Raw genomic sequence first — 25,293 nt, 5'->3', positions numbered from 1 at the left:
GAGAGGCCAAATGAGTTTCCCAAGATCGCATAGTGAGGCCAGGGCTTAACCAGGGTGCAAACTGGGGAGACTGAGCCGTGAGAACTCCCTTGGCCTGAATGTGCCTTTGAATTATTGGGGAAGTGTGCACATCCTCCATCCTAGCTCACTCAATCTCTCAAGCTTGACCCTCTCCATTGTGATAAGTGAGAAGGGCAGGGGCTGCTTGCAATTTAACAGGTAGCTCACTGGGCTCTGGCATCTGTAAGTAAACTTCCTTTTCCTCTCCCAGGATGGGGTGACTCTGGATGGTGAGTACCCGCTCACCTCCACCCAGCTTCTTTCTCTGCCCCTGCCCCCAGCATTCCATATACCCGCACAACCACTCACTCAGTCCAGCATGTCGGCAAGAATGAGTGATGGAGCCCACAGACCATTGCTCAGGGGAGGACAGTGCTGAGTCACTGTGAGAGACTCTTTCCAGGCTGCACTAGGAGACAGAATAATAACACTCCTTGGACTGGCCTCTTAAAAATAGAACACATGGAGTCTGTACCCATGGGAGGAGAAGACCTGGGAATCAGGTGCCCTGGGTGTGCTGCCTAGTTAGGTTACAATTCACGGTAGGACACTGGCTCCTCGTTTGCCCAGGGGTAATTGAAGAGTGTTGTCCCAGGCCATTTGACGTGGGGTTTGCAGAACCTTTCAGGATGCAATATAAACCAAGGATACACCCTACCCAAAATTGATATACGCATTTATGAAAAATGTTCCATGCTGTTTCAGGGGATTGTGGAATACCCCAACAATCATAGGCTCCTGGCAAAGAATTCTTGATCTATGGGCTCTATTTGTTAATTAAGTCTATAAAACACATTTCTTCCAAATTCTCCCCACCGTACCCTCCATAAAACCAAACTTTTTCTCCTTTTTTGTTCTCACTTTTTCATGAAACATTTATCGAGTGCTATCCAGCTACTTGTCGAAAGTATAGTACTCCAGGGAGAGGGAAGAGATGTTTGCAAAAGAGGGTGGGCATTGGAGATGCAGATGCACTGAAGAACTGACCTGCAGGGGAAACAGATAGTCAAGGTTGATCAGCTTCAGAGCCAACAGCCATTTCCTCTTCCCGCCTCCTCTGAAATGTTGATTCACCATATGCGTAAGGCAGCCCATTCCTCTTTGTGAGTGTTTCTGGCCCAAGTTCTGGGCAAAGAGACCTAGGGGAAAAGTCTGCTTGAGGCCTTCAATTCCTAGAAAAAAGACAGAGACTCGGAAGGAGAAGGGTTTTGCTCATGCCCCTTCTTTCTTCTTTGGGAGATTGTGACCTTGTGACCTTGAATTAACAAATGTAAAAACAAAAAAGCTAACAGTTTAGGAAGGTGGAACCAAAAGTTGGAACACGTGATCTCGTGATCTCGTGAGACCTCTGACTGGCCCAGGATCCTCAGGCTGCTAGTCTTTTTTATCAAATGAGATAATAAGTATCTATTTTATTTAAGCCACTGATGAATGAGTTTTTCTCTCACTTGTAGCTAAAATCATTCCAGAGTGATGCAAGTTAACAGTCCCAGGTTTCTAGTAGGGGCAGGAACCTGAGCTCAGAGAAGGAAGTGATCTACTCCAGGTGGAGGTGAAGGAGGGGATCCAGGAAGGCTTGAAGTAGGTGGTGGCCTTGGGCAAGATCAAAAAAAAAAAAAAAAAGGCCTCTTCTTTCCCTTTTACTAGATTTGACTGAAATTATCAGTGTCTAATACCAGGCAAGTATTCAATAAATATTTGTTGAATGAATACAGATATGTACATGAATAACTGGGTAATTCATTTTTTAATGCAAGACCCCAGAGCCCAGTGAAGTACCACCTAATGTTTCTAGGTGGTCCCTGAAGAGTCTTACATGTGTTTATTAACAGAGGACTGGTCAGCCTCTAAGTCAGCCCCCTCCCTCTAAACAGCAGGACCCTGTGGCAGATGTGTTAATCAAGTCCCTTGGTATGATAGTGCATGCATGTCCACCTCTGAGGATGCATGTTTCCATAAGTCTTATTGAGAAAAGATGAAGTTGATCCATACTTTCCCCAAGAGATATAAGAAGGGGACTGAGAGAGATGGAGGTAATTGGCCTTGTAGATCATGCAGTGTTCGGGCAGACAGGCCTCCTTGTTCCCTCCTGCAGGCCAAGACAAGCTCAGGGCTCCAACTGGGGTGTCTGCAGGAAAGAACGCTGACATTTTGTTTCACAGTTGGGCATCTGTTGAACCAGCTGGTTTGTTAAACTCACCTATTACCTGAGCAGGGGAAAAGGAAATTGTTAAGAGATGGCACAGTGAGGTGTAATCAGGCAGAGAGAGTTCCAGAAATACGAACTCGAGTTCCTGCTTCCTAGGAGTTAAAGAAATGGAGTCCACACCTGCACATAAAACACACTGTGAAATGGTGCCCGAGAAGGTGGGCAGCATGGTGGCCCTGATGCATCTCAGTGGAGGTGGCGGGAGGCACGTGGCCCAAGATCACCACCTCTGCCGTCAAGGGAGAAGAGCTCTGCTCAGTTTGGCATCTGCCAGGCAGATCTGCCCCAAACCACTTGTCTGGGTGTTTAGGTCTAGAGCAGGCCATAATTAAAACTTGAAAGAACTGTCTCTGATTCTCTGACAACAACTGAGTGTCTATCATTTCAATCTTACTCAACTACCAACTACCCAGAGCTAGACACCACAAGTTTCAGGGCTCAGGACACCAGATTGCTCTTCAGATGCTAGTCACAAGTCTTGGGTTCCCAGGCTACCTCACTTCTGTCTGACTTGATTATAAGTTTGGGGAATCACAAAAGCCCCCCTGACTTTAGGTTAAATCATTTACTAGAATGACTTAGAACTAAGTAAAATGCCGTACTTGTGATTACTGTTTATTATAAAGGATACAAATGAATGGCCAGGTGATGAGGTACATAAGTGAGGTCCTGAAGGGCCCACAGTCCAGGAGCCTGTGTCCCCAAGGAGATAGATGCAGCCACCCTACTGCCACGTGGTTATATTTGCCAATCCAAAACTCGCATAATCCCAGTTAAGAGGTTTTTTATGCAGGTTTAATTATGTAGGCATAACTGGTGAAATCATTGACCATTGGTGATTGAATCAAACCTAGAAGTGGAGTGAGGCTGAAAATTTCACCCCCGTAATCACATGGTTGGTTCCTCTGAGGACCAGTCCTCATCCAAAGCTATCTAGGGCCTCACCAAGTCCCCTTATTAACATAAACTCAGATATGATTGAAAAGGGCTTGTTTTGAATAACAAAAGATGCTCCTATTACTCCAGAAATTCCAAGGGGTTTAGGATCTCCAGGCCAGAAACCGGGGACAAAGACCAAATATATTTATTTCTTATTATATACCACAGGCTATTTCAAAAATATTTATTAAGTAGTCTGAACTTTTTGGAACATAAATAAGGTGAGCAGGAAGCTTTTGTGAAAAAAAGGGGGCACATTAACCAGGACTGTCCTGGGCACATTGGGATGTGTGGTTATCTCATTAGAGAAGAGCTTTATTTCTTCCATCAGGTGTTTCAACTGGCACCTCCCTCCCTCCTGCCTCCCAACTTTCCCAGAGTAGTAATCCCATGATATTATTTTGGTAAAATTCTTCAATTTTACCTTCAGCGTGGGTCAAGCTATTCATGGCACCTTGGACTCTGAAGGTACAGGGACATGTGTATCCCCTGTACCCTCAGATAGCCTGAGTGGTACCTGGGGCAATTAGAGTTCCTGGCCAATCGCTCTGGGCCACAAGGGCTCAGTAAATGTCATCTTTTTCTATGAGGTTTGAAAGCACTGCTTTAGGTTATTAGTAGAGTCCCATTTTGGTGTTTAAGATACAATCTTGTTCATTCAATTAACTCACTCCAATTCCAGGGCAATTAAAACTCTTTCCTCCTCTTTGGTGTGCAGTTAAGAGCAGGAGCTGCCCCTAGGCAGACAGTGCCATGGGCTTGGCAAGCAGGGCAGTGCTGGATCTCATCCCTTCTTCCTATGCCCACTGGGTGCCCCTGTGCTGGACCCAAAATCATCATGGCCCTGTGGAGCACACCTCAGAAAATGTACAAAATCTGTGTCCCTGGACTCGTGCTCCATTGCCCATTTGCCAGTACAATCGGTTCTGTTTTAATATGACATATGTGCTCCTGAAAATCACTGTGTTATATAAAACTGTGCAATTAAAAGTCACAGGGCTTATGAGAAAAATGGGCTTAGGGCGCGACACTCAACAACTTTATCAGTGACACAGGAAAAAAAGAAAAAGATAAGACCCTGGTAAATATGGTAGCACATGGTTAAGAAATACATAAATACGACAACAGATATGGCACCTTACCCTGAGAAAGACCTGAAGTTCACTTGTGGAAGTGGGGGGAAGGGCTGCAGCTTATGAGTTATGGTGAAATGGCGGGGGAAGGGTTATCTGAGATCAGAGAGGCGGTTATAACACCAGATGGGCGTAGGTGTGGCTCATAACACTCATGGATAACCGAGGTGATGTCTGAAGCGTATGCATGTGTGCATTTCTCATATTCCTACTGACAATGCTGAATATGACTGGAATCCTATGATACTGGAAAACAGTGATGGCTAAAGAAATCCGCTCACCTTTGTGTTTTTCAGAAACGGCTTACTTCCCAACTGACTTTAGATAAGGCTCAGGATGACCCTGTTGTTAACCTATGACAAGGCCAGACACAGACCCTCCAAATTCCTATTCTTTGCCTTATAAATGAGTAGTTGAATTGTTTTGTCCCATTAATAAAGTGGAGCAAAATTCTTGTCAACGAAACTTTGGTTTAAGATTCTTTCCTTCCTCCAGGCCTTTGAGCTTTGGCCCAGCCTCTACCTGAGCCAGCAAACAGCCCTCCTTAGAGTCCTCCTGAGGGTTGGCTGACATTCTCTGAGCTGCTCTGTCTGACCATACCAATCTTTCATCCTTCTTTCCACACCCGGTTCTTTCTGGCCTTGATTGCTTCTCTTCATAAAAGTAAAACCCATTTGCTTACTTTCAAAGGCCTACAAATCGCATGGTGTGAGTATTCTCCCTATCGAAATTGTTCTCCCCTCCATTGCCCCACCCCACAGTAAATCTTTCAAATCAAGTCTCTCTTTGCCTTGGTCCAGATTTGTTTTTTATTTAACAGTTCAGGTGGGTGCATTTTACTGCTTTCAACGTAGTGTTTTTTGTGGATGAAATAAAAATTTGTGTTATGTTCAAATCATTCTCCAATATATCCATGGCATCGGAAGAAATTGTATTTTCAAAACAAGCATTAAAGCGTAACTGAGTGTAGATGTCTGGCTCAGACATTCTGAATCTCAGCGGTGGACACAGCTTATTCATATTTCAGGGGCCCAGTTACATGATAGTTCTTTTAAACTTACAGAAAGAGAGATGCCTGGTTAGCATTTTGGTGATACTTTGGATCCTTTGCAAAGATCCATAACATTTTGATCATCTCCCATCTTTACCTGTATCTTTAAGTAAAGCCTCTCTTCACAGGCCTCCCTCCTAGAATTGACCTCACATTCATAACGATCGTAGAATTTCAAGGTGAGAAGGGATTTAAAAATCACTTAGTCCAATGCCTTCATTTTACAAAGAAGGAAAATGATGGTGCTGAGCTCCTAAGGGCAAGTCCTGCACCAGATTCAGATCTGAGACCCTCACGCTTAGCTCAGGACCTGGTATGGTCAGGTACTCAGGAGGAATCTAAGTGGATTACAGACCCGAAGAGAAGGTGGAGTGAAAGGCAGTGAGGCAGGCAGCTTGCTCGGTGGTCTCTTGAGTTACACCAACATGCCGAAACCTTCTCTTCCTGCCAAAGACAACCAACAATTGTTCTTATTCCCATCCTCTAGATGTTCCCTAACCTGCCAAAAATGTAAAGGCATCTTTGGGCTAATGGTGGACCTAACGTCACCTTTTTAACTTTTTCTATTTGATTGTTTTTGCCCATATCATAGTAGATAATGTGGATTATAAATGGTCAGACTACGTACTCTAAAATGTGACTCCTCTGGGATTTTTAATCTATTCAAGACACAGACAAGCACAGCAGGGAAAAGTGAAAATATCTCAGCCTCATTAGAGAAAATGTATGAGCTTGCCTAGGGTTGCCATGGTGAGCAAAAGACGGGAACTGTTTGTGGATGCCGGTACCCGTAGAATATCTCAGGTGAGGGACAGAGCTACGGTTATTGACAGCAACCTATTTGCCAGGTTGCTTGGCATGCACTTCTTTAATCCTCACGAATACCTGTGAGATGGTTGGAATTATCCCATTTAGAACTGAGGAAACCGAGGCTCAGAAGTCTTAGGCCATTTGCTAAAGACCACATAGAACTGATCTGAACTCCAGTCTGTTTGACCCTGAAGCCCCTATGAATTGGACTTTTTATATAAAGATTATGAGGATCACCTGCTTAGGTTGACTCAGCTGGTGGAAGCTGTTATAAAACTGCACAGGAACATGCACAATGCCAGGGAAGCACTTCAGCGGCGGTGACAGAGTCACCATCGGCCTCCCTCAGGATGCCACAGGCTACCATTCCCAGGATCCAGCTTATCTGTTGCCGTTTTCTTTTTCCCACTTTAGTTTCTTCCTTCTCTGCTCCCTGAGAAAAAGAATCATGTTGCTTTGCTTAATCATAATCATGTACAGACTAGAGTTTTGGCCAACCATGGGTGGCTGTCTTGGATCAAGGCTCTATCCTTGTCTATTCAGTTGGGCCTGGTGGTTAGTGTGGTTTCTCTGGGAAGCAAGGACTTGAGTGCAAGTTTTTCTTTGGAAGATGCGGGGCAGACTGGTAGAGGAGTACGAAAGTAACCCGAAGAAGGGCAGGTGCATTATTAAGTCAGCTAACACATTGCGAGAGTAAAATCCCTGGGAGAACCCAATACAAAGTGTATGCTTCAGAATTATCCCATCCAAAGGTTGAGAAAAAAGAGGTCTTTACACACAAGCTCTCTAGTGTCTGTGAAGAGGTTGAAATAGGAAGTAAATGCTATTGTAGGAGAAGAAAAATATCTTTCCTTTATTCAACTTAGGTTCTTGTCTGTGTCTCTGTAACAAAAGATGATTTAACAAGAGAAAAGCATCCAAGTTTTTTAAGTTCAGAGTGACATGGACGCCTTCACAGGAAACAAAGACCCAAAAAAGTAGTTGAACCTGGGTGTTTTTATGCTAGGTTTGATGAAGAGTGGAAAGTCATGGAAAAACGTGTGAGGACAAGAAGAGAATGAGCTAAGTGGAGTAAACATGGGCAACTTAGCAAGGCGCATTTGCTCAAGTTCACTTTGGAGTCCCTTGGTCTTGGGGATGAGTGTTCCTTTAGTCTTTGCATAGAGAGGGCATGTCTCACATGATAGTCTTATGACTTGCTTCAGGGGAAGTCAAAGAATCCTTCCTGTACTTGCCTTCTCAAATTCTTTCAGCTTAAAATATTCAATATGCCAAGGCGCCATATTTTAGATTGGTGTATCCTGAACCCTGTCACTGTCATAGCAACACACAGCTAACTGGGTTCTTTAGAGGATAAATATCTAACACTGGTAAAGTTTGAGCATATAATCTTGGTTTCTTTATAATTATTTTCACTATAAATCAAGGGAGAGGAAGGATTAATTATTAATTATCAGTATTCCAATGCGGAAAATGTATAAGCAGAGGCCAGGAAGCTGTCTCTCAGGAGGCTCCAGGGGATGGGGTTAGGGTGGGTATGAGGTATTTAGTTCCTCCATGAGTTTCCCGTGAGACAGGTCAGGCCTTCATCCTGGATTTTGTAATAGGACTACTACTTGGCTCTAAGGATCCTTCGAATTAATGAGAAAAAGCTGCTTCCTCTGGGAAGAGTAGAGCATGGGCTGGATTTTAGCACAGTGTCTCTTCCTTGTGCAGCGAACATCTGTTCAACCATATGCAGTGGCTCTATATAGTCTCTTGAGGACAGTCACTTTGAGGTGAACTTCCATTCACCAAGTACACTAGGTTGATATATAAAAGCAAAAGGCCCACTGGTTATTTTTTGTTGAGAAGGCTCTATCACAGGGATCTAGATATTTATGTTACTGTTAGTAGTACAGTCTAAGCTAGTTACAGGCAGCCATCCGTATGTGTGGGTTCTGCAGTCATGGAGTCAACCAACCATGGATTCAAAGTATTTGGGAAAAAGTTTACATTGCTGATGTGTACATGTCTGAACTGAACATGTACAGACTTTTTCCCTTGTCATTATTCCCTGAATAATATATTGATTATTTACCTAGCATTTACATTGTATTAGGTATTATAAGCAATTGAGAGATGATTGAAAGTGTATTGGAGGATGTGAGTGGGCTATATGCAAATACTACACCATTTTATATGAGACTTGAGCATCCCCAGGTTTTGGTATCCCTGGGGGTCCTGGAACAAATCCCCTACAGATACCAAGGGAGGACTAAATAAATATTAACTAATTTAATCCTAGCAATAACCCTATTATACTATTAACTCCATTTTTAACATATACATATAAGAAACCCGAGCCTCACAGAGATTAAGTAATTTGCTTGAAGTTACCCAGCAAGTGAATGACAGGGCTGTCTAGTTCCCTTAGCCAAGGTCATAAGAGACCTCACTTTCTTTAGTCTCCGCTGACCTGGGGCCTGTAAAGATAACTATTGCTCCTTTTTCTTGAATTCCGGCTTATATCTGAACAGCCACACCTCAGAATGGGCACATTCTTTTCTTAGCCTTGCTAATCCATTTCCTTATTAGGGTACAAGGCCTGGAATCTATTCTGTGCTCTTCAGATGACTTTGCAAATCTTTGTTCTGGCTGGCTGGCTCAAAACTTCAAACCTTCCGTTGGAGGGCCATTGCTTTGCCCTCGTTTCCTAGTTATTGCGGGACATCTCCCCAGTGTACCCAAGTTCTGACAACAAGCACCCACTCAGATAACCAGAAAGTCCAACAGCGTCTGAAAATTTCTGAGAACGAATTGTCTGTTTCTCTCTTCACACAATAAACTTTTGAAATGCTGTGAGGAAAAAAAAATGTCTGGAATTTGTAGATATTTAGATGCTTTGAGGAAGCTGGTTGTTCAAGGAACCCTGATGTGAAGGCTTTTGTTAAGTGGAGGACCAGATTTGTAAATCAAAAATTACCCCCCAGCCGACTAAAAAAACCCGAAAAACAAAAAAGGGCTTCCATTTTCTGGCACTTACTGTGCAAGGGCTTCACATCCATTCTCTCCCACTCTTTTCATCACAACTTTACTGTGACATAATTCATATACTGCACTAATCACACTTTTAAAGCATACAATTTGGTGTTTTAAGTATATTCATAAGGATCTACAACTATCACCAATATCTAATTCCAGAACATTTTCATGATCCCCAAGAGAAACTCCATACCACTTAGTAATCACTCCTCATTCTCTCTCCCCCAGCCACTGGTTAGCCACTAATCTCCTTTCTATCCCTATAGATTCTATCTCTATAGATCTCTGGACATTTCATATAAATGCAACTATACAATATGTGGTCTTTTCTGCTTGGCTTCCTTCACTCTGCACAATGTTACTGAGGTCCATCCAAATTTCTTTTTAAAAGCAAATCATATGCCACATTTTATTTATCCACTTATCAGTTGACAGGCATTTGGGGTGTTTCCACTTCTTAACTACCATTATCTCTCATAATCCTCATCCCACCCTTAGAAGTATGTGTAATTATCCATTGATTTGGTAAATTAATTTTCTTAGAACATCAAATATAACAAATTGTCCCACGAAATCATTGAATAGACTTAAAAGCCCTGAGACCAGTCAAGTGCTGGTCCCTATGTCAAGAAAGAATAGGAGTTTGGATTTTTGCCTCCTTTCCTACTCCATCTCTAAACTCAATCAAATGAAGATGCCCTGAGCCATGAATCCAGCTCCTCCTTGAGTGCAGAGATATTTCTATGAAGAAAAGTTCTGACATTATTTTATGTTCTCAACAGTTGGTGGACTCTCAGAGATCCTTTCAAAACCCACAAGATTCTAGCAGAAGAGTATGGTGCGTCAGATGTTCTACTCTGCAGCCCCGGCTGGCTTAGAGTATTCTGACACTTAACATGAGTGTGACTTTGGGCAAGTCACTTAAACTCTCTGAGCTTCGATTTGGTCACTACAGACTGGGGGTAGTAACACTACCTGGAAGTTGCTGTCAGGAGTAAGTCAAACGTTTAAGACAGTGTCTGTCATACTATAAATTAACCATTGGCTTCCTATGTCCCTACTCCTGGTGGAGGATGGCTCTGTGCCAAGTTGCCCCACCCCAATCTAGGCTTGCTGATCCCTTTCCCCCTAATCACCCCAGCCACCCTGCCACTGCCCACTATTCTTTCCTGGCTAATTAATTTCTCATTCTTCTGATTTAATTTTAAATGCCACTTCCTTGGGAGGACCTTCACAGACACCTCCACAAACCCCTCTCCTTATTCCTTCTTCAAGCATCCTGAGTTTTTCCTTTATTAATCAGTTCGTAATTTTCTATTTATTTTAGTTTTTTTTTGTCCATATAATGTGCACATCACCTTGTTTATCTTGCTCTCTGCTGTATTTACCACCAGTAAATACACCAGTGGTTTAGGATCACAGCAGTAATTCACCAAATATTCATGGAAACACTTCAATCCTTCCCTGAACTTGGGTTCCAAAAGAGAAATATGTCCTCCCCAAAATCACACAGCCTAGTGCCAGATTTAAGCTTAAGTCATCCCATTCCCAATCCACACTCTAACCTCGGAGCCTGGCCAAATTTTTCCTAATTTGCCCCCAATGTATTTTGAGTATCAAGGAAAGTTCCAGAAAGGGGGAGAGTAATACTGTGCAAAATAAAGGAAAGTGATCTGGGTTGGCCCCTCCTCTTTGGACCTTCATGCGGGCATACTGTAAAGCGAGGGAAAATGACAATCGAGACGTGCCAGGGCGCCCACATGAATCGAACTGCTAAGGGAACGACAGCACTGAAAAGCGATCCAGCTGTGAGAAGGAAAGACAAGAAAACAAATCTCACGCAGGCGCAGTCGAGGCCCTGCGTTCTCCGCTCCTCCGCCCCGCCCCGCCCCTTCCCGCCTAGTCACAGGACACCAAGCGCAGTCAGCTGACACCGCGCAGCAGAGGTCACGTGGCAGCGGTTGGGACGCAGGCGCAGATCTTGGGCAGCTGGATCAGCTGACCTGTGGGGCGAGGGAGCGGATTTAGGCCGCTCACGTTGGCTTCGGAGTCGCCGCCGCCGCCGCCATGGCTAGTCAGTCGCAGGGTATCCAGCAGTTGCTGCAGGCCGAGAAGCGGGCCGCCGAGAAGGTGTCCGAGGCCCGCAAACGTGAGTTTCGGGGTGGGGCGGCCAGGTGGCGCAAGTCCAAGAAACGCGGCCAGGCCGCGAGCCGTGGTGGGTGGATGCGGCCCGAAACGCTGCGGGTGGAGGTGTGGGTGGTTACAGTCGCAGAAGCTTGTATGTGTCGAAGCTTTATGAATCTGAGCCTCTGGAAGGTTGTAGGTAGACTGAAGTTGCGTTGTGGGCTAGTAGATCCGGCGTGGAGAGACAACAGTGGCCGGGCTCTTTATTGGTGTTTCGGAGGCGTGTAAATGGCTATCCAAACCGAACTCGTTGGCTTTCCCCCTCCCGCTCGCCCCTTTGGGGTGCTCGGTCTCAGTGAAGGGAGCCACTGTCTACACAGTTGCTCAGTCTCGAGACAGAGTTCACTTTGCCACATCTCCCGCCCTCGTTCGTCAGGGTTTATATATCTGTTCACTTTTACCCCGTACCTACCCCCACCCAGTCTATTAATCTAGGACACTTGCTTCTCTGAGGCTCCCGCAGCAAGCTCATTTCGTTGATTCCTCAAATGTGTTTTAAATGCGGCAGATGTGCCAAACTCGGTGCCCGGTGTATTTATGGTCTCCATCGTCATGGTTTTCAGAATCTTAGTGAAGGAAGCAGATACTGGATAGGTTAGTTGCAGGTGAGGTGAGGGCTGGAGTTGAGAAATGCGAGGTTGCTAAAGAATTTAACAGGTGGATCTAATCTGGACTGGTGGGTGGAAGAAGTTACCTCTTCTCCCGTCCGCCCATTCTCCTCGCTGCAGTTTAGTCATCCCTCTAAATGCAAATATGACTTTTTCTATCACCTTTTCAGCCAGCAAACATTTAGTGCCTGCAGAATAAAGTCCAAATTCCTTATTAGGTTGTAGGAGGCACTTTTTGAATGTCTCTTGCTTTCTTCCCTAATGTCACTTCCTCCAGACTGGTGAACCACTGTGATTCCTCAGAGGCACCTGAGTTGATTTCCCTGAAAGCCTTTGCATAGCTGTTTTCTCGGACTGGAGGAGCCTTTTCTCAGTTTCCTCTCTTTGTTCTCTAACCCATAGCTTTCCTTCAGATTTCAGAACTGAAGCAGCAGTTCTTCCAAGAAGCCTTGCCTGACTTGACCTTCTTCCATCAGGCTAGGCGTCCCTCCCAGATGCTTATTTCTGTCATCGCAGTGCCCTAACCTGTGTTTTCATCTGGCTCAGTCACTTGACTAAGTAAGCTTCTGGAGAGCAGGGACCATCTAATATGTATTCAGTTTCCCATCTGGTGAGATAGATACTTCTATTTCTATTTCACAGGGGAAAAATGAGGCTCAGAGAGAAATTTGACCATACCCTGGGAAGCAGCATAGCTGGAGCCTAGAGGCCCCCTTTCCTGTGCAGGAGTAAAATATCAAGAAATATTAGTTTTAGTAATTCCTTAGTGTTTCTCCGAAGTGTAAGACTTATACTTTTCTCCCATACCCAAGTACAAGGCTCTTGTACTTTCTCAGTTAGGGGTTGTGTGATACTCTGTATTCATAGGAAAAGTTTCCTTTGAGGGAGCTGGGAATGGGACCAAGCCTTTTATTCTTGCTGTGGCGACTGGAAAGTTTGGAAAGTTCGTTCACAGAACATTTCTGATTATGCCTTTGATACAGTATTTCCAGAATGACTTCTCAGAGTTTGTGCTGTGATGGCTCATCAGTAACCGAAATTGTATCTCTTGGGAAGCATGTGAGAATATGTGGGGGGAATGTAGGAACAAATACTTAAGAGTTTGTTAAGAATAATTATGAGTGCCTTGGAGAAATGGGTCATGTTTTACTCCTTTATCCCATCAAGCCTGGTACAGGGGCTTGTATAGCTCAACAACTATTACATATTTCCTGAATGAATTTGGTTTAAAAGAGTTTATGGCTAATATACATTTCAGAATTTGCAATAACTAGGAACAGAAGTGTTGAGAAAGGCTATAGTTAAAAAAAATATATATATATATTGCCTTTCTTGATCTGTAATTATAGTTGATTTGTTCAGTTAGAAATTGGGAAGAGGCAATACATGATGTGGTAAAATGGTCTAGCTTAAAATTTTCATGAAATTATTGCTTTGGACCATAATATATATTTTTAAATTGTTACGGTTTATTTCATTGGCGTGTAACAAAAACACTGGCTCCCATATGTAAGGACCATGAAAAAGAAGACTGAGAAGGAATATGGTTTCCTGTTGAAATATTTAGTTTTGGTTTTCAGAGGAGGCTATCAAAATTGAACTTTGGACTTGTTCCCTGACAGAATGTATTATCTTAAGTGATTGATTCAGGGAGCCATGGGAATTGGGAGTGATCAGAGAATGATATTGTGAAATTATGTGGAGCTACTGCATAATGTTCAGGCCATAAATGTTACTTGTAGATTGTTTGGAAAAGACACTTGGCTTTGAAATATGGCTTTGAATATAGCTGATGAGGATGAGAGCATGTAGAGCACTGGGGTACAGGTTGGTTTGAGTGGACAGCAGTAGTACTGAAGTAAATAAATAGTTGGGGAATTAGTCTTTCGGGTGCTTAGAGTGTTGATGTCATGGGGTCATTAGGTGTCCAAGATTCTTTCATAATCATGGTTTGAGTGGGATTTGGGCAATTGATATACAGTGGTGTATAATAAAGTTTACTTTTAGATGCAAGATGGTTTTTTGCTCAGAATTAAATAAATGAGTGGGACCTCCCTCCCCCTGTTTTTTTTGCGTTTGTGTATCTGAAGTTTGGTAAGCAGAAAATCAAAGTAAAGAGTATCTATCTGTTGGTTGGTCTTGTGGTCTGTTTTTATGCAGGCTCTGATAGCACCTAAAGAATTTTTCCAGCTAAATGTTAAACTAGTCTCTTCTAGAAACAGACCCTGTGTCTCCTCACTTCTTAGGTACTTGTACGGTCTTATTGTCCTGTGCTGTCCATGTAGGATTCCTTCCCGGTACCACTTTCATTATGAAGAGGAATTTCCCACTTAATTGGCCAACATTTCTAGTCAGTTCTTTTTTTTCTGCTTCTGTAAACATGCTTGCTGCATAGGCCAAAGATCTTGGGGTCAACTGAAAACTCATCCTCCCCTAAAGATGTATTGCTTTAGTGCTTGTTAGAAAATCCCATGCTCTGTAACTGCCCGTAGCCCATAGCAATTTCAGGGGTCTGTAAATCAGCCCGTGCCAGCTGTAACAATGTGAGTATAAAAGTGAAATTGCCCCTAAGCTCTGCGCCCAGATTTTTAGAGCACTAGCTCTTCTGAGACCACTGGCATAATAAAACTGACTTCTCTTTCTTTCTGGGTTAATCCTTGGATTTTCACTGGTCTGATTTTTGGAGCTTTCGGGATTTTTCCATAACAATTACTGCTTAGAGCACAGGCATGGCTTTTAGTTTCCAATATTACATCATCTGCTTCATTAGTTAGATTGTAGGTTGATGTCCCTCAAGAGCATATTAGTCTCCTTGCTAAGCTTCTAAGTAGAGCTCCAATTGTAATGAGTGGTGTACTTAGGTGTTTACTTCTTACAAAGAGGAAAAGTTCCTTAGATGGCTGATGTCATCAATTCATCCACTTGATGTTGGTTCTTAGTTGAGATTGGGAGACTATTCTAACACAGTGATCTCCAGCCTTTTTGGCACCAGGGACCGGTGCTCCTGTGATAATATAATGTGCTATGATCTGAGATGGAGCTGAGGGGTGATGCTAGCGTTGGGGAGTGGCTGCAAATACAGATGAAGCTTTGCTCACCTGCCTCTCACCCTCCTGCTGTACAGCTCAGTTCCTAACAGGCCACTGACAGGTCCACGGCCTACTCCTGTTCTAACACATTCTGTTTTTTTCCCGTCATTTTTACGGTCTATAGTTATGGAACACAGTCCTTTTTATCTAGTCACTTTCTAGTTAAATACAGCCTGTAGGAGGCAGGAACCTATACTATTAGCTCTGAATTCCTTCTCTCTAATGCATGCCTCTTGGGACTGAAACTTTTTTCTTTGGTTTCATTACTGTTTACCATCTCAATCTCTGCTTCCTCTTCTACTTTTAATCACTTCCTGATGTAGCTCTTTCCTTTGAAAACAGGAAAGAACCGGAGGCTGAAGCAGGCCAAAGAAGAGGCTCAGGCTGAAATTGAACAGTACCGCCTGCAGAGGGAGAAGGAGTTCAAGGCCAAGGAAGCTGCGGTGGGCCCTGTTTCTTTTTCATTACTGCTTTAGGTTCCCGAGTCTTCCCTCTCCTTCTCTTCCGTTCCCTTCAGGCTCTCAAAATATCTAGCATAGCTTGGAAATTCTCTTTCTGGTCAAATTTTGAAAATTTGGTTATTGGATATGTTTTATAGGTTTTATTGGGTGCTCAGGCTGAATCTCTTAGGGTGATCAGTTTTTAACTAACATTAAATCCTAGTCTTCACTGTTCAGTCATTTAGCAAATATCTGTCGAACAGTTAACACGTGCCAGGTCCTGTGTCAGATGCTTGGATGAGCTAGGAACAGTGTAGACTTGCCCTCCTGGAGCTTAGCTTACAGTTTTGTGGTCAGGGAGACTCAATAATGAAATCAAGCCATGCACACCTGCAGCCGTGAAAAATGTGGTGGCAGTCATACACATAAATCATGCAGAGCTCCACTTTAGTGTAAAGACATTTACCAGTAGTATAGGCCAAACTGCTGTGCAGAAGATACATATAATAATAGTACAGAAACATCACAGAGATACAAAGGAAGCAAGGAAAATTCCGGAAAGGGGAAGGGATGGAGGAGCACTTCAGAGAAAAGAAACTGTCAGGACTCTTAGATATAGATAGCAGAAAACATTTCAAACTGTTTTAAGCAAAATGGAAATTAATGAAAAACCCAGATGAAGGCTAACTTTATTTTGATCCCAAAGCTTAAATAATGATCCAGGGATTCTTTTCCATCTCTCGAGTCTGCCTTTGGCATGTGGGCTTCATTCTCAAGTTCTACATTGCTGGTTCCAAGCACACACACTCCCAGGTCCAAGTCCAATGATTAAAGGCACATGCCTCCCTCTTAGCAATAAGTAGCAAAAGTTTTGTTCATCTTTGCATTGAACGATGATGGTTTTATTAAAACTTGAAATGTTTTCCAGACTCTTAAACTGGGGCAGATTGGTGCTGTAAGTTGTCAGGCTGCCCGTAGAACAGTATAGAAATGCTCTTGTCAGGGCGGCTATCTCATCTCATTTTTACATCACTGCAGCAGTTGGTTATAGAGACAGTATCAGTATTGCATTGTAAGCTTGAGTTCTGGGTTTTTCTAGCAGCGCTCCAGCGTAACCTCTTCAGTTTAGAGACAGCTTCCTGGGGTTTGGCATATAGTTTACATTCGGAGAATGTAATAGAGCTATATTCATAGAATAGAGCTAGTGGAGTTGATGGATTTTTAAACATGAATTAGCAACTGAACTAACCGTTATGAGATGCCCCAGGACATTCCTATAATATGAACAGTTACAGTGCAGGATGAAGAGCCCTACGTTTGAATCTTAGCATGTTCATCTTGACCTCTTTGAGCCTGGCTTCCTCGTCTGTGGAAAGGGGAGTGATTGCCTCCTCATTGGTTGTGGAGGAATAGGTTCATACAAATATGAACGGATATAGTTGTTAATATGTATAACGAGGCAATACAGGTTAGACCGTATAAAGGGTCAGACACAAAAGTTATGTCTTCAAGAACCTGATAGGTCATGTTCTAATAACGTAGGTACAGCAGTTAACAAAAAGTCGGCCATACTCTGAAGACAGTAGAAGGTAAAAGAAACTTTATCGATCAGCGCGTGTTAAATTGTGAATGGAGATTTAAGGGGTAAGGCTTGCATATGGCAAACAGTACCAGCAGTAAAACAGGGCATCAGTGAGTTAGTTTTCCTCCCACCCAGACCTGCACTCCTCCTCAGAGAGAGTCACTGTTAGCAGTTTCTTGTGTATTATTCTAGAATATTTATATATGATAGAACAGGTGCTATTCATTCATAATATCGGTGAACTCACTGCTGAACTTAAGAGCTAAAACATTAACCAGTAATAGTGAAACTACATTCCTCCTAAATTGCATCCCCCTTGTGCCCTTGTGTTTATTTTTAAGAGTTAAAAATAAATAAATAAATAAAAACATATATCCCTATTTTAAAAACACACCAGGATACTTATAATAATACCATTTTTGCTTTTTCCCTGTTAAAACTGAATATTTTACAATTTATGCCACCTTGGTAGACAAGTCTTCCTTATCTCTTAATGGCTGAAGAGTGTTCTCTAGTCCATCATTTGTTTGAACAGTCCTCAGTTGTAGGGCCTTTAGGTTCATTCCAGTGTTTGTGGCTAAGGCTATGCATTAGACTCTACAGAGATGTGACTACATTGTTCTCTGGGAAGTTCCTAGCAGTAGAAATGCTGTGCAGTTTACTTCTTGATAGATACTTTAAGGTTGGCTCCCAAAGTGATCGCATCAGTTTATGCTGTTAACTGGGAATGCCAGTTTCCCACATGCTCCTCAGTCATAAGGCTACATTGCTTACTGCTGATGATATATTCAGTGATGAGAACAGGTTTCTCTAAAAGTATAGAAGTTGCTTACCGGAAGTGTTGTTCCTGGCTAACCGGAATGTCATCCTGATGTTCCCTGTGTGTCCTTGCTTCCCAATTCCAGGCTCTGGGATCCCATGGCAGTTGCAGCACTGAAGTGGAGAAGGACACCCAAGAGAAGATGACCATTCTCCAGACCTACTTCCAGCAGAACAGAGATGAAGTCCTGGATAACCTCTTGGCCTTTGTCTGTGACATCCGGCCAGAAATCCATGAAAACTACCGCATAAATGGATAAGGGAAGAAAGAAGTGCCTGTTCCATGGATTGGCATTTTAGATGCCCCCATGGAATATGAAGCTTTTGCAAAGCTTGAGTTATACTCATGTGAAAGGCATTAAATTATTTTCTGTACATTATATAGTAGGTCCTTTTACTTTTTTGGAGAAAAGCAAGTCTAGCTTCTTGTATAAACTTAGAGCTTATCCAAAGATTTCATCTTTTTACCTCATATTTTTTAGAAATTTAAGGGTACATGTTGTCTGTTTTCCTATGCCTTTTAGCTCAAGCAATCTCTCTCTCTGTCAATACTGACTTTTTCTTTCTTAGATGTAGTAAACAATTTTTTTAAGAAAGAAAGGGATTCAGTTTTTTCCCCTAAAGCTTTCTTGAAGGTCAGGGGCTTTATCTATGAAAAAGTAGTAAATAGTTACTTGTAACCTATGTAAAGCAGCAGCCAGCCTTAAAATATTCTTTTCTGGCATAAGGGTTAGAACAGTGTATACTAGTATAATTATTTGGGCTGCTTTTATTATTTCTTAGTCAAATTTAGTAGATGATAGAATTCGAGAACCTGTTACATGTTATTACTTGGTATACTGATAATCATTAAACGTAAAGACTGTCATGCATTTTTCCCCTCTGGTTCTTTTTTTTTGACAATACAAAGTATACTTTGACCCATATATCTGCAGAATTTCACTTAGGAAATTAATAGCATGTGTTGCACACATCTGCACACATACTTAGAAAATATTCATGGTCTGCATCTTAGCAGGAAGGGAAGAGTCACTTGTGATTTCACCCAATAGCTGTTTTGAAAAACAACGGCTAGTAAGTCTGCAGTTTGCCTTTTCTCTAGAGCATCCTGTACTGGGGCAGCTTTGGGCAAATTATCAAGGATATTTATTTCCTGGTAGGCTGACTGATATGTGTAATGCCTTACAGGAACTTCACACTAGCATTTAGAAATTAGATGCCCTGTAACCTTGTATTAGCTGAAAATCTTTGGCTGCAAAATAATTTCTGGTAGGTAGAAACAGTTGAAGGAGAACATTGTGGAATTTCTTTGCTTGTTCTGAAACAGAAGAGAATTAGATGGCCTTTAAAAATTCTATGACTCGGGCCTGGTTGACCTCAGTTCACTTCTATCTCTAGATACCGTTTTTTATAGTAGAATTCCTCAAAAGAGTTATCTATATGAGCTCTTCTATTTTTTACTGTCAAAGCACTCGGATCAGCACTTGCCACTCCACTGAAACTGCTTGTCAAGGTCAGCAGTGATGACCAGATTGAGAAGGCCAGTCCTCTTCCTACCTGACCTTCAGCACTGTTTGATGGGGTCGACTATTCCTTTGTTGTTTTTTTTTTTAAGAGTTGAAAGGGCACTTTGATTAGCATATTTACATTTAAAATTTTTAAAATTTTTATTTTTCAATTAGAGTTGACATTCAATATTATTTTGTATTAGTTTCATGTGTATAGCATAGTGGTTAGACATATATAAATACAAAGTGATTTACCTGATTAGTACCCATCTGGCACTGTATATAGTTATTACAATATTATAGACTACAATCCCTGTGCTGTACTTTACATCCCAGCGACTCTTGTAACTATCACATTGTACTTCATAACCCTTTCACCTTCCACCCCCAACCCCAGTACCCCTCCACCTATCTGGCAATCACCAGTTTGTGTCTATGAGTCTTTTTGTTTATTTTGTTCTTTAGATTTTGCATATAAGTGAAATCATATGATAGTTATCTTTTTTTGTCTACTTAGCATAACACCCTCTAGATCCAACCATGTTGCAAATGGTAAGATTACATTTTTTTTTTTTTTTTTTAATGACCGAGTAATACTACATTATATATATGTACCACAGCTGCTTTATCCGATGGTCTCTTGATGGGCACTTAGGTTGCTTCCATATCTTGTCTATTTTAAGTAGCACTGCAGTGAACATAGGGGTGCATATATCTTTTTGAATTAGTTTTGGTTTTCCTTGGATAAATACCCAGAAGTGGAATTTCTGGGTCATAAGGTTCTATTGTTAAATTTTTAGGAACCTCCAAACTCTTTTCCATAGTGGCTGTACCAATTTGCCATCCCACCAACAGTGCACAAGGGATCCCTTTTCTCTACATCCTCGCAAACACTTGTTTTTTGATTTATTGATGATAGCCATTCTGACAGGTGTGAGGTGATAATCTCTGTGGTTTTAATTTGCATTTCTCTGATGATTAATGATGTTGAGCATCTTTTCATATGTCTAATGGCCATCTGTACTCTTAAGAGAAATGCCTGTTCAGGTCCTTTGCCCATTTTTTAACACAGTTTTTTTGGTGTTGAGTTGTATGAGGTTTTTTTTTATATATTTTGAATATTAATCCATTATATGTATCATTGGCAAACATCTCTCATTCAGTAGATTGTCTTTTTGTTTTATTGGTTTCCTTTGCTGTGCTAATTGACTATTCCTTCTTGATCCACTTTCTTGGCTTCTACAGTGATATGCTACTTTACTTTTCAATCTCTTGTTCCTCTTTTTCTCTAAGATTTGTTCCTGAACTTCTCTACACTAATTCCCTTGCAGAGACCATCTACATTTCCTGGCTTTGAATACCATCTCTATCGAAGGTCCTTATATCTTCAACTGAGCGCTCCAAAACTCTAGAGTTCTCAAATTACTTATTTGATATTTCAATTTGGACATCTAATAAACTCTGACCATAGCTAAGACCTACTCGAGTTCGTGAAAAAAGGCATAAAACAGCTTATAGTAAGCCAGACCCTACATGTAACATAACAAGTTCCCCGAAGATTTACCACTTCCTTTTTCTGGGTGGAAAAAGTCTTGAGGTTCTGAAAGATGAAGCAACTCATCAGACGCTGGATATTGAATCTCTGCATGCTTCTTGTGAGGGAGGCCTATGTGCCAGACACTTTATGTGAACCTCCAATAGCCCTGCAGGTTAGAGAGAGTGCTCCCACCTCCGCGGCTCTAGTCTTTCTGCACATAGTGTAGAAATGGATCCTTGACACTTCAGGGGGGTTGTTGGCCCCACTGTTAGGAATTTAGAGTATTCTCGTTTTTACCCAGTTTTCCTGACGGCATGTGCCTTGTCTTCTTGTACATTCCTGAAAAGGACAGCTGTGTGTTTAGTCCCAAGTTCTCATATGTGTATCGGAGTGGGGTACTCATCATGTGATGTGACTTCCAGGGTTTGGAATCAATTTAATAGAGCCATTAGCAACGAAACATTCTGTGGGACATGCTTATGGAAAAACATTTTAAGATAGCTCTAATTAATGGCCAAGGCTGGATTTGAATCCAGGTCTGACTTCCCAGCCTAAATTGCTATATGATTCAGTTCAGTTTGTTAGGCCATGGCAACGTTTCAAGCAGAATGTTTCTAAAAGAATTAGAAAGTAAATCTATAACTGGCAGACCAGTTCCAAAAAACGATCAATTTGTGATCTTTGCTATTTACTCATCCAGCGATTCTGAGGCTCTCCAGTCCCATGGGCTGCCATGCTTGAAGGTTCTGCCAGGCCGGGAAGAATTTCATTCCTCCTTACTTCATCCAGGTTGCCGGGTAGTTGGCAGCTGGCCCTTAAACACAGATCTAACCCTTACAAACAGCAGGACAGATGGTGTAACTTCTCAGTAAGGGTGGCTTTGGCTGGGGTTTGTGGTTGGTCATGTGTTGCTTAATGATGGGGAGATGTTCTGAGAAATTTGTCATTAAGTGATTTCACCATGCAAGTATCTTAGAGTGCACTTATAAAAACCTGTGTGGTATAACCTATTAAATACCTAGGCTCCATTATAATCTTTTGAGACCACCATTGTATGTGGTCTGTCGTTACGGAGCACATGATGATTTGGATTTATCTGTAGTTGAGGCCCTGAAGATTTCATTCATAGCTAGCTATTCACTAATTCAGATGCATGTAACAAATACTGAAGGCACGGTGCTGGAGGACAGCTATGAGCATGGGCAGAAACAGTCCTATTCCCCAAAGGTTTATACTCTGGGAAATGGGACATGGAAAACAGTCACTATACTGTCTGCTAGATGTGGCCGTAGGTTAAGCAAGGGTAACTGAGAATGGGGGACTGGCCTGGGCCCAGGACAGGAAAGGAATCCCAGAAGAAGGGTCCTTTCAGCTGAGACCCAAGAATGTCGGTTGGGTGGTAAAGCCGGGATGGGGTGTGGGGTTACCTTCCAGATGGCAAGGGATGGCAACCACTGAGAAGTGGAAGTGAGAGAGAATGAGGTGTAGGAGGAACTGAGATGTTCTGCATCCTTAGGGGTTGGGGAACAGTGGGTAAAGATCAGTACAGGATAGGCTGGGGTGTGGAGGGTCTTGGGCCCACCACATAGAGCCTTGTGAATCCATTGAGATAGCACTACTGAAGTCGGCTTTCCAGCAGACTACTAGATACTACCTTTTACTAGATTTTATTCACTTTTCTCCATTCTACACGTAGTCCGCACTCCCTCATGCTGTAGTGCCAGGCCTTGCCATGTGCTGTAGTGCGGAGGTGTAAAAGGCATGGTGCCTTGCTGCGCAAGAAGAGCTCACTTTCACTGAGCACTTTCTGCTAAGCACTTACTTCATCATCTCATTTAATTCTCACAATCTCTCAGGTTAGCACAGGTAGGCCTGGCTGGAGAGGCAAGATTTGGATAGATGGTGACTAGACCGCACACCTGTCAACAGATTCAACATCCTCTCAGCACTTAGTAAAGCTCCAACATCCCATGGGTCTTCTCTTGCTTCGATGCCACCAAATTGTGTTTTGGGAAATAAGGCTCACTGGTGTGTCTTGCTCAGTGCTTGCTGTCCAGTAAAATGCTTGTCGAATGAGGGCGCCTGAACAGTTTCTGCTGTTCAGTTGCTCAATCCCTCAAGCACTCTACCTGTGTCTGGATGAGCATGCAGCCAACCAAGTCCTGTGGTCTGAGGCCCCCAGCAGTTTGGCAGTAACTGTTGAAGTTAAAAATGCATCTCCATCCTGACTCAGCTGTAGAAATGCAGGCTGTGGCATGTACACAGCACTGTGTCTATGACCATCAGCAAGGCTTGTGAGCAGGAGTGGGAACTCCCTACATGTCCACTGGGGCGGGGGGCGGCAAAGGAAAGAGAGCCTTCCTACAACTTACGGAGGTCTCCGCACCCGTTAAAAAAGTGGCAGGGGTGTTTTGGCATGAAGTGAATGCCAAGGAACTTTAAGGGAAAAAGCAGGGTGTCTAACAGAATAGAATAGGCTCCTTTTTGTCTAAATACACACGTGTGCATCTGTCCACATATGTTCTATGGAAAGATATACAAGGTTAGTGCTTTCCTAGGGGAGGGGGAGGGGGCACTTTTCACCGTAGACCTCTCTGAAATCCTGATGGGGGTGGGGGTGGCAGCTAAAGTCTAGGAAGCAGCTACCATCTGGCGATTGTGAACACTTCACACAAGTTATCTCATTAAAGGTTTCTACAATCCCACGAAAGGGTATAATGTTTTATACAGAAAACTAACGCAAAGAGAAGTTAAAATACTTTACCAAAAATATCTAAAAAGTGGAGACCTGACTTAGGTAGCCTGATCCCCAAACCGATCTTAACAATACGGTGCACATGTAATTTTTCATTTAAAAACAAGTCCCTGAGAAATTCCTAGTCCCCAGGATTGCCTCATCCATCGGATCCCATGACTGCATCAGGCATGGGCTAGCCGGACCTCAGAGGTAAGCCGCTGCTCTTCGGACCAGCAGACCGAGGCTCAGAGAGGGGCGGGAACTTGCGGGGGAGGGACGCGGGGGACCCGCGGGCACCAGAATTGCTGCACGTGGTCGGCGAGCGAGGAGGCGCTTCCTGGCGTCCCGGGAGAGAGCTCGGCTGATGAAAGGCCGCTCCCAGCTCGGCTTCGCTGCGCGCGGAGAAGCCTTCCCTCTTGGCCCCGAGGCGAGCCCGGCGGGCGGCTTCAAAGAGTGGGGTGACCGCGCGGGGCCCGCCCGGCCCGGGGGCGGGATCGGGGCGGGCGGCGCGCGGCGCGGACGGCGGGCCGGGCGCGCGCAGCAGTGCGGAGGCGGAGGCGGAGGCGGCGGCGCGAAGGGGTCGCGGCGCCTCCGACCTTCCGCATCCCGGGGCGGCGGGGGCGGCGGCGGCACAGCCGGGTGAGTGTGCGCGGGCCCGGGCGCGCCCCTGCGTCTGCGCGCGGGCTCGTGCGGCCGCGAGCCCAGATTTGAGCCGCGCGGGCCCGGCGCTGCGCGGCCGCCTGGGCACCTCCCCCTGGCCTGGGGTCGGCGCCCGGGGGCCGCGTCTTGCTTCTTCCGGGCGCCTTTGAGCCCCTTCTTCCGTGTCTCGTGGGTGGGAGCTGCTCTTCGGCCCCTTCTGGGAGGCGGCGGCCGGTGGAGGTGATCTCTGGGTGAAGGAGATCATCAGGCAGCAGAACGAGAACTGGGCTTGAGGGCAGTGACTGGGGCAACGCAGCTGCCCAAAGCCGAGGCCAGGTATTGTGGGACATCCCTGGCCTGAATGAGCCCGGTTCTGCTATGGCCCCGATCCCGACTGGCTCTTTGGCTTTGGACAGTTCACTTTCAGTTTCTGGGTTTTAGTTTCCTCATCTGTAAAATAGAGAGCTTGGACCCTTCGTTTCTCAAGGCTTTTTCACCCCAAAACTTTTGTGACAGGCCCTCTTAGGGCCTCTTGTTGGGACTTTCCAGTTTAACAAAAACAAAACCTAACTTGTAAAAACTAGGATCTTTCTTTCTCTCCCAACCCTCACTTCCTCCACTCACCCTTCCCCCTACCCCCAATCTCAGTGAGGCGCCCGGTTCCTGGGGAGGCTGGGCACTCGGTGTCTGGAGAAATGGAGACCTTTGCTTAGCAAGACTTAAGTCCATCTTCCTATGAAGGGACTTGTCACTTAGCTAAAAAAGATGGATAACTGGAAGATCTGGTTAAATGCAGAGTCAGAAAAGGGGCTAAAGAAACTGTGAGAAGCTGGGGAGTGGGTGACCAGTTCGTTGCAGGGCCCCCAGGGCTGTGCTTACGGTCTGGCTCTGCTTCTACCCAGTGTCTGTCTCTTCCTCCTATGC

General features: G+C 43.8%; 2 protein-coding genes across 10 annotated transcripts in view; both read left to right on the top strand.

Annotated features, from left to right (window-relative positions):
• The first annotated feature begins 11,195 nt into the window (after positions 1 to 11,195).
• On the top strand, positions 11,196 to 18,820 carry ATP6V1G1 (ATPase H+ transporting V1 subunit G1). The gene is made up of 3 exons (XM_039866800.1): positions 11,196 to 11,375; positions 15,450 to 15,550; positions 18,035 to 18,820. The coding sequence occupies exons 1-3, from the start codon at positions 11,294 to 11,296 to the stop codon at positions 18,206 to 18,208; spliced, it is 357 nt and encodes a 118-aa protein (XP_039722734.1). The 5' UTR covers positions 11,196 to 11,293; the 3' UTR covers positions 18,209 to 18,820.
• Positions 18,821 to 24,031: 5,211 nt separating this feature from the next.
• TMEM268 (transmembrane protein 268) overlaps positions 24,032 to 25,293 on the top strand; it is a 24,449-nt gene continuing 23,187 nt past the window's right edge. For 2 of the 9 annotated variants that reach the window (XM_039866790.1, XM_039866788.1), the window contains exon 1: positions 24,491 to 24,705. The gene's annotated coding sequence lies outside the window, so the exon portion shown is untranslated. Of the gene's footprint in view, positions 24,184 to 24,287; positions 24,370 to 24,489; positions 24,706 to 25,293 lie in introns of those variants that run through there. The other 7 variants (XR_005653717.1, XM_039866798.1, XM_039866789.1 and 4 more) reach the window with 7 other exon arrangements.

The sequence above is a fragment of the Pteropus medius genome, unplaced genomic scaffold (genome assembly GCF_902729225.1).
Source record: "Pteropus medius unplaced genomic scaffold, Ma_sr-lr_union100, whole genome shotgun sequence".
Taxonomy (NCBI): Eukaryota; Metazoa; Chordata; class Mammalia; order Chiroptera; family Pteropodidae; genus Pteropus; species Pteropus medius.
This window is presented reverse-complemented; position numbering and strand designations above follow the sequence as displayed.